The 13,300-nt window shown below is 44.1% G+C and overlaps 1 protein-coding gene across 1 annotated transcript in view; it reads left to right on the top strand.

Moving 5' to 3' along the window:
- EDA (ectodysplasin A) overlaps positions 1 to 13,300 on the top strand; it is a gene marked incomplete at both ends in the record, with an annotated part of 76,342 nt that overhangs the window by 52,951 nt on the left and 10,091 nt on the right. Inside the window, one exon of the mRNA XM_082004252.1 lies at positions 12,331 to 12,360. Within this exon, the coding sequence (XP_081860378.1) occupies positions 12,331 to 12,360 (30 nt within the window). The remainder of the gene's footprint in view (positions 1 to 12,330; positions 12,361 to 13,300) is intronic.

Genomic DNA, 13,300 nt, shown 5'->3' with positions numbered 1-13,300 from the left:
ACTGCCTGAAGACCCAAAATGATATTTTAGGTCATGGTTTCAGTTCTGTTGCAGCAGTGGTAGATTAATACTACGTCGCTTCTGGAAACAAGTGAAAGCAAAGATGAAGATTATATTAAAGGGGATCTTCTTGCTCCAGGTATAACTTTTAAGAGAATACATTTTTAGATGGCTGAAACATTTGAAGCATATCCTTGGTTCAAACTACTCTGAATTCTTTTTTTTTTAATAGTGAAATGACTTTGAGGTCAAATTCGCTGCAGTGTCCACTAACAATCTTTGCTGAAGCCTGTCTTGGGAAACCATAGGCAGTTGTTTGTCATCCAGCAGCATGACGTGGTAGATCCCCAAGCAAGACATAATTTGAGGGAAGCTCCATGTAGCCCGAGCGTGTTGGGAAAGCAGAGGTGTTGACATCTAGGCTTGAGCCAATCTGCCATTTCAGCTTAAAGATTTTGGGGTCACTTTCTGTACCTAGAAAGTGTGTGGTGCTGAAAGCCTGGGCGGTGATGTTCGTTCCTGCACTATGCCTTGAGGGTGGTATTTTCCTGAGGACGTGCTGCGTCAGCCAGCAAGAAAGAACCAGGGTCTGAAAACTGATGGAGTCCAGAATTCTTCGTTGAACTCTGGTACGTTGCTGTCCCAATTGGATGTTGTATTAAAAGCAATTAACTCGTCGGGAGAGGTACAAGCCTAGTTGTGTGGTGGCCATGATGAGGGATTGTTCCACTTCACAGAGTTCATAGTCCAGTGGTCAATGTGTTTGAATCCATACACAGCCTCCTTCTTCACCAGCCCTTCCAGTTGTGATCTGGATTGTTCCAAAAGAAACCCTGAGTCATTATTCTTAATATTTATAAAGCCGTGATTAGGTGCTATCGATTTGTTCCATCCGTAGAGCTGCTTTGGTGTGTGTTTGTCCTTCCCTGGTACCTCCCATCTGGTTCAGGTAAGGTGGTGGGATGACCGCTGAAAGGTTTGGAGAGGCCGAGGATATTCAGAAGGTTTGAGAAGGAATTCTCTGGTCAGAATCTTTGCATTTTCAGATACTTGGGCTGATTCCACTCTTGGGTGGATTTCAGAGTTCTCCTGATGGATCCTCAGTGTGTAGCCTATGGTGTGTGCTTCAGCAGGCTTTGCTGAAACTTGAGCTAAACTTTGAAGTTGTTTTTTTTTTACAGCTGCATGTAAAGCAGGGACCAGTGTTATTAGAAGTGACTGGTGATTCTGTATGAATTCCACTTCTGAAAACCGGGTTTTTTCGTAGCGCCTCGGGTCAAATACTGAAGTTCAGGAATCTCGGATAGTTTCTTCTGTTACAAAACGTGGCCAGGACTAATGAGAGGAGAACAGATGTTCCAGCCAAGCAGGAATGCGATTGCATCTGAACTATGTGTGCATCTGAACTATGGATGCCACGCACCGAGCATTGTAAATGCTGAACTCAACTAGTAGCTGGTGATTTCTTTCCCACAGTATGAGAGGCTCTATTGTCTGTCTTGCTGAAGTATTTGCAGCTGAGCTTTGATTTCTGTGAATAAACTGGCTTTCTGGCCACATCCACAGAGTATTTTGCAGGCAGACACAAGTTTGCTTAGCAGATGCTCCGAGCCCATCTGGTCGCGGATCAGCTCTAGCACAAAAGCTGAGGAACTGGTGCTGAGCTGGATCACGTACACCTTTCCGAACGGCCAGGTACGGCAGTCCAGGCTTGGGGTCCTGCTGCAGCGACTCTGGGCTATCTGCCTTCTCCAGATCTTGGGCTGAATAAGCTTATATTTCTGTCTGCAGGGGCCCGGGGTGGGACTGAATAGCCAACCCAGAGCTGCTGCGCTGGTGGTGGGGATTGTGAAGTTGTCTTCAGTTGTGGCCTGTCTGGGCACTCATTAAAAACCCGCTCGGTTATAGTAGACCAGATACATTAGCCGTAAGAAAAGTACTGTTGCACAAAGCTGAAGAACACCACCACCGGGAAACTCTTTGGGGAAAAAGTTGTGAATGAGGCACGGCAGTTGTATGTTTTCATTAGGGCTTTGTTGGCCGTGATGTATAGCAACATTGTTGGCTTTGTAACTGCTCGTTAATACGAGCAGGATTTGATGAAGTCCGTTAATCTGTTTGAAGTGCTGTGAATGGATAAACTCAAGAGTTGGCTGAGCCAGGCAACGCTTCACTGTGTCACGACTGCTGCAAGGACTTGACTTTGGCTTCCCAAAGAGTGGTGAGGTCTCTCTTGGGTTTCCCTCAGCCCCCTTTTCAGATTCATACAAATATTAGTATACGTATATGCACACGTATATCTTTGGATAGAGATCCTATGCTATTCTATGTAATTAAACTGTCGGTTTACAGACAGCTGTCCAATGCTGCAGAGGTTTTTGATCCAGTTAGGCAGAGTGATGTACGGGAGGAAGAAAAACATGTAAAGTTTTGCAGGGATGAGATAGCCAAAGAGACTTCCTCCCACCTGCCCTCGATTCCTTATGGATAGCTGTGGTGGGGAAGTGCATTTAAAATAGCCAGCAAACAATTTAAGAAAGCCTTTCATACACTTAGTTAAAACCTTGCTGCAGCACCACTTGGGAATCATTTCTACTGGAATTCATGACATATGTTAGTTGTTTATCTTAGTGGGATATGACTTAAAATGTCAGAATGTTTTGTGTTAAGCAACAACCAAATAAAACAAACAAAATAAAAACACAGCTGTAATACTACGCTTTAAATTGTTGAATTCAAATATGTGGTATTGATAAAGTAAGCAATAGGGTGCAGTGGTGTATAGAAAATAAGCCTTGTGAGTCCAGCCAGCAAGCCAAAAAAAGCCTTGAGATACTTGAATTAGAAATAGTAATGTTGTTTGTCAGCCCTGCTGTAAAGATCCAGCATTTGGAATCCAACCTAAATGCCTGAAGGAAAACAAAAGGCACATCATATTCTTCTTCCATAGCCAGTGAGAGTGCGGAAAATGAAATATGATGGCCACAGGTTCTGGTGTGAACCCCAGGAACTTGGCTGGGACTGATTATGTGGGAGCGGAGTTAAGAAGGGTGGAGATTTATGTTTGATTGTTTTTTTGTGTTTTTGAGAAGGCAGTGCAATATTATTTTGCCAGCAACAGTGGCTCTGTAGTTAATTGGGAGCAGGATTTTGTCTTTGTTCATGAGCACATTTGCGCGGTGGTGTGCTTGCACCTACTCAGTGAGGACTGGATTATTTATTTTTAAAAGCCTTTGTGGTATCAGTAGGCTGTGCTGGTACCTTGCTGCCAAGCCCAAAGTGAATCTGAATGGGACTGAGGAAATAAATCAACTGGTCGATGGAAGTTCCTGTTGCAGTAAGGATAGCTCTGCTGTACTCGAGAAAGCAGTGAGTAGTGATTTGCGGCAGAGCTCTGGCTGTTGGAGAAGCAGAGCTGAGGTCGTGGAATAACGTAGGGTAGAGAGGACCCCAGGAGGTGGCTGGATCCAGCCCTCTTCCCCCAAAGCGGGACCAACACCACAACAGGGGTGACAACAGCAGAGGTGACAGACTTCTAAAGGATGGCCGCTGTTCCAGCCTGGTTCTTCCATGACCCCTCACCGATGTTGTTCTTTGTGGCGTAAAGCCCTTTAAGAGGTACACACGGCTGGTGGGTCTCCACGTGCTCCAGCACAGGTCCCTTCAAACAGCAGCTGATGACCTACGAGTCACACCGTCCTTTTTAAGGTGGAAAAAGCTGGTAAATGGGTGAGAGTGATTACATTCATCGTAGGCCTTCCCCCCCTCCAGCTGGGGCAGAGGGTGATTGCTTGACAAGGTACCTTTAGCTGGATCAGTGGAACAGGGTGTTGACTGATGGTCTCTTAGTCTGTCTCTTTTGCTCACACTTCGCTTTGGATCATCTTGAACTGCAGTAACTAAAGATGTATTTTTTTCCCTTTAATATGATTAAATATCAGTACATGACAACCTACTGTTGCTGTTGGCCAGTATCTCTTGCGTTTAACTGTCCTCCCATACCTTATGCGCTTGACCGAGTTATCCCCTGATGTGAAGACTCCTGGTTTTTAATCATCAAACCAGGCAAAAATATCTCTGAGTATTGGCAGGAGAAAAAACAATGGCAACAATGAAAAAAACCTGTTACGTGATGGGATCTTACATAATCTGAAGCTGTCTGAGGAAGAGAGATTGTGGCTCTCTGGCATCTAGTGTCACTTCAGGGACTCAAGAGATGGGGCAGGGGTGAGCTGTGACTTCTCTCCGTTTGTTTTTAGACCGATAGGCTTGAACTGGGGTCTGGTGTATGGGATCAGAGGAATAGGGAGGGAGCAGGCTACTGATCCATGGAGCTTCTGGAGCAGCATCTGATCATCTGGATGACACATGGATGTAGGCTTGTCCTTTGACGGGTTGCTCAGAGGAGAAGAGCAGTGAGGCAGCAGAAAGCCACTCTCATACCTAACTCACCACAAGAGAAATGATTGTCAGTCTTTGGTGTTGATGCACAAGCTCTTCTCAGACCCTCTGGCCAAGCAGCGTAGTGTCCCACAAGTGTCAGGGGAGACCTCAGTGTGGGATACTTCCCCTGGAGACATATGGAGTCATGTGAAAAGTCCTTAAAGAAGAATAGCCTCAAAAAGTGGATGTAGCCAAGGGAGTGCCGCAAAAGACTACAAGATGAGCTGCAAACTCTTCTTGATCTCTCGGCCGGAGGAGACTGGCTTTGAGCGTTAGGCAGTTTAATTCAGCGCAGGGGTGGGGTATCAGAAGAAATGTCAGCTCAGCTATAAATTGGCTCCAAGCCAGTCTTGGGGACATAGCAGCCTCTAACTCCAGAATATGGCAGGGCTACCACTAAGCAAAGACTCCTGAAATCTAGGGCTTGCGTTTCTACACAGAGTTGACATGCAGCGAAGGTGGAGCTGGGATGTCCTCCAGGCGTGACTCTTGGTACTGCTGTGGAAGGAAGATGCTGTTAGATGAAGAATAAGGAGGGAACGCTGTTTTATCAGACGCTGTCATGGAACATCTCAATTTAAGATGTAACCAGAAAACTACAATTAAGCGTGAGTGTTCACACATGAATTTTGAAGGGTTTAAAACAAATGGAAACAAAGGCAGAGAGAGAAGCAACAGTGGTGCTTGAGGAAAAACTGAATGGCCTTCGGCTCTGCCGGACATACTAATATATCAAGCAGCACTCTTTCATCCTTCCCCCACTTTGTACAATGAGCTCGCCATTCTGTTTTATAATATATTCACTATATTCTGATTTATTGAAATTAGTACTGGCCTTGTACCAGGGACATGGCATCCCTAACTTGGATTCAGCCATCCTGCCTGTAATTGCAGGCAGCATCTTTCCTCCACACTTAGCAGAAGACCTCCATTCCTCATCCCACTCCCGCAAAAAACACTCTGACAAGGCATGCCAGAAGTTTTGAGTAGTGCACAATGTGTTTTACTTCTGGGATATTTTCCTAGATCTATAATTTGTCATATTTTCTAAATATTCTGAAGTAATAATACCAAAGCTGCTCTTCAAGATCTGTTGCCTTTTTCTCTGGAATCGGTGAAGCAGCACTTTCTTTTTCAGGGAAGGGAAAAAATTCATCTTGTTTCAGTATTTGTATCACTGACTGACTGTTTCAGTAGGGTCCAAGAAGCTTTCATCTGGATAGACCAAATTTCCTGAAAATGTTGAAAACATATTGGTTCCAAACCTCCCCCAAACCCACATGTTCTAGATTAAGCATGTGTTTGGGAGCTAACATCCTTCTTCCCCCAACTCCACCATAGTCTGGCATTAATAATGCAGCACTTAAAAATACTTGAAAAGCCTTACATATCTCATACCCATGTGAATGAAGTAAATATCATTACACCGGTTCTGTAGATGAAACAACTGAGTTTGAGGTTTGAGTAAAGTGGAGTTTTTTGATCTTACTCATTGGGACAACTTACATCAAAGAAGGTAGTAGATTCTTTAGCACTTGAAATGTCAAGTAACACTTGAGCTTTTCTTTCTGTCCTCCCTCACCTTTAGTATTGGTCAGATAGAGATAGAGGGATTGATAGGAGGCTTATCAGGTAGGACTTCTTTAATACTTGATCATCGTCATGGTTCCTTCTGGTCTTAATGTCTGTGAAAGTTGGCAGGACTGGTTAATGCCCAGGCATGGGTCAGGAGCGGTAACATTTTAATAGCTTCTTTGCCCCACTTTTTTAGGAAGCCCCAGGTGGCAGAAAGCTTCCTTCCTGGAGAGGTGGAAACTTTCACAGCTGGAGGGCACTTGGTGGTCAAAGCTTTCTGCAAGAGATGGAGACAACCTGTGTTGTTGGGTTGAACGGTAGCCTGAGGGTTAGCAGGACTCGAGCCCTGGGACGCTCATCCGCTGTACCACAGAGCCTGGTTGTCATGCTCTATTTCTTCTCCTCCCTTTGTGCATTGTGTTTATTGAGAATCTAGGGTCCTTGAAGAAAAAAACATCCCTGCGTGCAAGTGGAGAACAACTTCATTTTGGCCAGCACCCTTACATGTTTCAATAACCCCATTAATAATGGTATCCCAACTAATGTTCAGGAACTCATTTCAAATTCTTTTAGCTATCTATTATCCAGAAGTTACTGGTGGATTTGGGCAGTATTCAGAGCTTTGTCTGAGATTTAGCAAGTGTTCTCTTTGTTCAGCCAGATGGTTAGCAGGGTTTGGAAAAATACTTTGCACAAATTTCCATAGTTGTTGAGAACAGTGATCATTAAATCTAATATTCTTCTTCCAACTACAGCCAGAAGCTCATACTTCAAAGGAAAAGATGCAATTTTATTTTTTTTTTAGTGCACAAAGACGATATAGTTTTGAAAATGTGCGAATTCGGTAAGTCACATAGAGCTCCCTACATCTGTTTTTGTCTTCAAAATTAGATGTTCATCTTGAAAGTAGCTGTAGATGTAACGATTTCAGGTCACTTTATGCTTATTTTATGAATGAGTGAGAAGCGATGTGGTGTTTCTGGAGGACAGTAACATATCATTAATCATGAAGATTTTGTCTCTGATTCTGTTTGTAACCTGGGATGAGGATAACTTCTCAGTACCTCTCAATCTTCTCATCTCTCCGGGGCGGAGTGGTCATGGTAATATGAAGATGGCTCAGTTGTGTTATCTGGTCTTACATCTCCCCCAAACCAGAGCCGTGCTTAGGTAAGAAGACTGATGATACACTATAATAATCTAGTGCTAGGAAAATGGAAGAGGGATGCCTTAATAATCCTAGGGGCAAGCAGTGAATGCTGAAAACGGGTTGGCACCACTTATAGAGGACACGGTGGTTGCTGCAGTGTACCTTTCCGAAACTGGTTGGAACACCTTGAAGACATCAGTAGATGTCTGAATTGAATGTTGACACTTCTGGAATATGGTAGTGGCACTTGTTGACTTTGTTCTGCTCTTTGCCACTGGGAATTTTAGAAAGTTCAGCAGCCTTCTTAGGTACTCGTCCTTTGTTTGACTGATTTCTATAATGGTCAACCTTTTATAGGCTTTTTATAAAAGAAGTGTAATTACAAAGATCTGTTCCCATCAATAAAAGCAGTTTGAACTGTTTTGCAGGAATTTAAACTATTTCTTGTTAATCCACACACGTAACTAATAAGTGAATGCAGGGTTTTTTTAATATACTATTTATATCAGCAGATGTCCTAAAGAAGTTTTTGATATTTTTGTATTTATAGTAAATCATAGCAGTGTGTAGCATGCAGAAAAAAAAATGGGGGGCAGGGGAAGTAAACTCGGTTAGTCTTTATGAGAGAAAACATGTCATATGTAATATCCTTGAGTTGCATCACCACCTGTTTTTTTTTTCCTGTGAAGCCCTTGGAAATGATCCAGCAGATGGTAGGGCTGCAGGAGCTGGGGGCTAGAACCTGCTCCCTGAAGCACGGTTAGATGTCTTCTGCTTCTTGCTGGGCCACAGCTGCGGTTTTACACAACAAAAACTCATCTGTTGCAAATATTTTCTTTAGCTTAAGTGAGAAGCTTGTATCTGAACTGGCTCATTGCTAAAACCGGTGGCCGTACTGCTTTTGCTAGAAGTAGTGACTTGGCATTGCTTGGAGCTTGCCGCTTGCAGCTGGTTTGTTATCACGCAGAGCTGTATTTTCCTGCCTATACCTTTCCCTCAAAGTTCAGCACTCTTACTGATTTTATATTCCCTCCTTTTCTGTTATCATTTCCTTTTATTTTCCCAACAGATGTGGAAAATAAGCTTTTGAAGAAGTCTAGGTCTTTGAGCGCTTTCAAAGCCAGGGTCTTCAAAAGCCCAGTGTGCAGCATCGATACTCCAACACCTTTGCTGGGGAAATCCCGTTCGGTGATGAAGAACCCAGCTGGCAGATGGTAGAGCTGGCCTGAGTTATTACGGTGGGAGTTGGTGGGCTTTTCCTGCAGGAAATCCAGTGAGAAAGACTGTAAATTTTAGAAGTAGATCAGGTAGTTAGCTTAAACGTTTCAAGTCAGGCTAGCAGCTTGCTTCATAGCTTAGTAGCTATGGCTTTAGTAGTTAGGCAAAAAAATAACCTCAGCACTTTCCAAAGGGCCTGATGAACTTTTGAGAGACTTTTAAGCAGTCACCTGTGGCACCGGAGGGCTTGCTCTGAGCCAGAAGACCCCTCTGAACCTGTGGTCCTCCTTTTGGATGTTAGAAGAAGCCTCCTCGTTCCCAGCTTAATGGTACTGGGGAGCAATTAGCACACGTGAGGATGTGCCAGCACTGTCCTTTAAGCCCTAACAGGTCTTCTCCCAGGGTGCTGTCATCCCTTTCCCAGCGTCGATAGCCAACCAGACGACCTCTGCTTGACCACTTCTTGACCTTCCCAAGAGCCCTTCTGTGAAATTGTTCCCATTTAAATGCATCTTTCTGTATGTAGATGATCAGGATCGACTGCATTACTCCCGGGTTTTTCACCCCCACCTGCTGAGTGGCATCAGTGTTGCCCCACGTCTGCCAGAAGTATTTCCACTGATCTGTTTTAGAATTGCATTTCTGCCTTTCCTGGCTGCGTGACAGCAACTCGGCACGTGCAGATGTTGTCCTCTGCAGCTCCATCTGAGGAGCTCCACCATCCAGCAGAACAGTTTATTATTCCCTCTGTATATATAATTTATAGGACTATTCATTTTGTATGACTGAATCTCATTCCATGCTTATTACTGTATCCTTCAAAGCCATCCAGCCTGTCCTCTCTGACATCCCGATCCTCATCTGTATTAACAGTTCTTGTCAACTTTCCTTCCTCTGCAAAGAAAAGCTAAAATGAGGGGTTGAATAGAGCTGACAGCTCCTTCAAGGGTGGATTAGAGCATAAGCATAAATTTAATTTCAGATGAAAGACAGGAAATGTAGAAGGGGATGGACTTCCCTAGGTCTGGGGTCTGGTTTGACCTCAAACATGAGCAGACAGCATGCGGAAAGAGGGTGGGAGATAGGTGGGAATAGTAGGAAGAAGTACAAAAGTCGAGCGCAAGCTCATACAGAGAAAAATAGCTATGCTTGGGTAGCTGTCGTGTTTAATACCAGCAGTCAAGACCACGAGCTTGATCTCTAGTAAAGTTCATAACAGATCCTTAAAGAAATTCATGAGGAACAAGAGGTGGTACCAGAAAACTGCAGAAAAGGAAACATGAGGTTATTTTTATAAAGAAGGGAAAAGAGGTGCTAGGGAACAGCTGACTGGTCGGGTTGCTCTCGGATCCCACTGGGACTGGGATAAATCCTCAAATGCACAGCGGTGACGCCCCTGAAGGCAGAGACGAGGTCGGTAGCAGACAGTATTGATCAGTGGAGAATTCAAGTCAAACCACTTTCCTTCTGCAGGAAGATGGCAGGTCTTGTGGACTCTGGAGCAGCAGTAGGTATCCTGTAACTTGATTTTTTTACAAGGCTTTTGATACTGTAGAGGAACATGGTGCCTATGCCTGTAGTCTGCATCTTGGAGAGGAAAAAAAGTATCTTTGGAATCAAGTCATCTAATGGCCCCCATGAAACTACACTAAAGGAAGGTGGGTTGTGTGAAAGGCTTTGAGACCAAGCGCCTCTCCGCAGGAGGAGTGGGATGGCGAGGTGGGATTAAGGATGTAGGAGAAGACTCTAGGAAAGACTTACACTTGCCTAACTTGTAGGTATTTAACAGGCTCCATCAATTAACATATAACCAGTGGGTCATACGCATTCAACTGCTGCAGCATTTAACAGGCTTCATTGCTTAAATGTTGGGGTGTGGCCTCAGAAAAGCACGGCAGAAAGGATTTTTTTTTTTTTTTCTCCCCTGCACATATGTGTTGAGTAAAGTTCTCAAGCCTTGTGCCTCAGCACCTTTTGTACTGAAGGGAACACAGATCTGTTATTTGGATGGAACTCTACTTCCCACACTCAGTAAGAGACTTTGTTACCGTTTTAGACTAATTTGAGAAAGATCCAATGAGTTTACCATTTTGAGCAAAAATGAGGAAAATTCTGTCTCCTGGTGTATTGGATGAACCTTATGGCTCCCTGCTACAATCAAATTATCCACCCCCTCTATTGGGAGACGAACAGATGCAAACCCCAGAGACTCAGAAGCTCCCAAGGCTAATAATATTGTGTTTTTTTCATGTCAGAAGTATTTTTGTGTTTGTCGAAAGATTCACTTGCACAGCCGTAACATCTCTCTCTGCCGTGCCTGGAACAGATGCGTGTGTTGTAATATAGACTGTGAACATTGACATCGCATGTGGTTCTCATTCCTCCCATTCATCTTTGAAGCTAATTGGTTCCATCCATTTCAAATGTGTTTGGCTCGCCGCAGCTATTTGTACTTTCACTCTGGTTATAGCGCTAATGGTGTGATATATATAACATGAAATAAACTCTCGTGACTCCGAGGTCTGAAGAGACACATCCACAGCACTCGCATTTTGCTTGCTGTGTTGGGTTGTGTTTTTTGGGTTTTTTTTTTTAAATGATGTCCCCCAGACAATTTTTTGCTCTTCAGTGAAAATATTAACTGGCTGGTGCCTAAGATGAGGGACGGTGGAGATTGCCGGCGTGATCGCGGCTCATACTCATCACGGGAGCTCAGCAAAGGCAGAAAGAGGAGCCTGTGGGTGTTTGCCAAACAGAAGACGTTTTGCAGTTCATCTGCTGGTGGTGGACCTGCTGGTTGGCGTCGGTGTTGCTCCCTAGCAAGATACTGGGACTGGCATTGTTAGAAACCTGTGTCTTGTCCTATCTGCATGTTTTTAATACTGTGAATATATGGATTAATGTAAAAAAAAAAAAGTAAATTAGCAGAAATAATAAATTAGAAAATACCATAATTTTCCCAGGACCCAACAGCGTAATGTGGGCAAATTAATATTCCTGTTGAAAAGGCATCGGTAAGGTTACTGGGTACTTCTCTGGTCCTTTTCTCACCTTTCCATCCAGCCAGGGTAACGTGGCACTTCTGTACTAATTGGTAATTTGTCTGTCTCTACCAGTGCTGACTCAAAGCAACCTCGTTACCTTCCATTCATTAAAAGCGTATCTCAATTAAAAGTAATTTCAATCTTCGATGTGTGTTTAAACCCAGATTTTAGAGGGGTTTCACTGATGAACGGTGAGGGAATATTTGGGGATTTTTGCAGTTCATTCCCATCCCTGATTAATTTTTGAAGCAGCAACGGAACATGTTTCATGCTTCAGCTTCTGCTCAGAAAAGTCATGTAGTTTCTCGGCTTCGATCTAAATAATTTCACTTCTTGCTAGGGAGGCTTGTATTCTGTGGAAGCCTGGCTCCGACAGCAGTATTCCTGTTGTTTAAATAAGCCAGTTCATAATAATTCTTCGCTTTTGCTTTTTTTAGTATTTTACTATTATTTTTAAACAATTTTTCTTGCAAGTATTTGGGCTACTGCTGTCAGCTGAGAGCTGAGTCACGCTAACTTTCTTCTAACCCGTCCCCATCGGGAAGTCAATGTGTCAGCTTTAAATGTTTAAGCTTGGTGATTTCAAGCTAACAGAGAAAATTCACGTATGGCTGCATAGACCACAGATGCATCCGTTGGCTTGAAAAATCATCTGCTGTGTAGGGATTGTGTTTTTAAATGGTTTTAAAGTTGAGTCTCAGAGTTTAAGCTGTGTGAAGGTTTGACGTGCCGTACTTCATCAGCAACTTCAGGGGATGCCTATGGCAAAACTCTGATCCAATTTTGTTCCAGCTCTGGAGAGGCACCCTCTGGGTCGGAGGGTGATGATGGCAGCGGGGATTCCTTAAGATGAAAGGACCACTGAATTTCACTAGTTTTCTTTTTTTTTTTTCTTTGTAGGTCCAAGTTCAGTTAAAAACAAGAAAAAGGGTAAGTTTGAATTTTCATTTAATTTTCCTTTCTGTGCCTGTGTTACCCAGCTGTGAATTCTTTTTAGCCAACACAAAGGAGAAAGCAAGGGGAAGGGCAGGGACGAACGCGGCGCGTGGTCCCCCAACATGGACCGGGGTTGCTCTCCTGCTCCCACATGACCTGGCGGCGGCGAGTGGCGGCGCTCATTCAGACCTTCCTTAAAAGCTAAAGGAAGTTAATTACATGGTATAGAAGTAATTCCAAAGATGTTATAATTAAACAGTTGAGTGGAGTTGAGTCACGTGCCAGCCGCTGGGAGCCGCTTGCCAGGCTGTCTCTGCCGAAACAGCTTGAGCTCTCACCTCGGTCCTGCCGTGCATCTTGCTGCGGGTTGGGGTCTCCTTCAGACCCACCAAACTCAATGTAGATACACGCCGCATCTCGCTTCTGGTTGTGTATTAAGCTCAGACATATTGTTTTATGTGTCCATTCTGAGCGTTGGTCATCCCACAGGTATTTAGTCTGGCTTGCTTATGTTCCTCAAGCTGTTTGCAATGGGTAATTGGGTGTTTCTTAAAATGCGTATCGTTGAGTTGTGACTGGGGTTCTCTGGGAGGTAGCAGTGTGTTTCCGTGGGGTGTCTGATGCCGTCCCTGTCTGCATAGGACTCCTCGGGAACGCTTAGGGTCATAACGCTTCTTTGCTACCAGGAACTTGAGCAAGTCAAAGGGTCCGAGTTCCATGATTTCAGGGAAACAACAGTCAGGTTACCTTTTTTTTTTGCTCTTGTAACCATCAAAACACTTCTGTGCATATTTAAAAACTGTGGTGCGTGCTTGAAACCTGTAGTAGGTTCCGACAAATGCAGAACTGCGTGCAACTTGGGGCTGTGCTGCCTCTGAAGCCCGGGGAGCTCGGTGTGTCGAGGGGCTCATGCAGGTATGGACGTGCAGCACAT

Source organism: Phaethon aethereus, assembly GCF_964289735.1.
Source record: "Phaethon aethereus genome assembly, chromosome: 10".
Lineage (NCBI taxonomy): Eukaryota > Metazoa > Chordata > Aves > Phaethontiformes > Phaethontidae > Phaethon > Phaethon aethereus.
The sequence above is the reverse complement of the archived record's forward strand: the minus strand, read 5'-3'. Positions and strand labels throughout refer to the sequence as shown.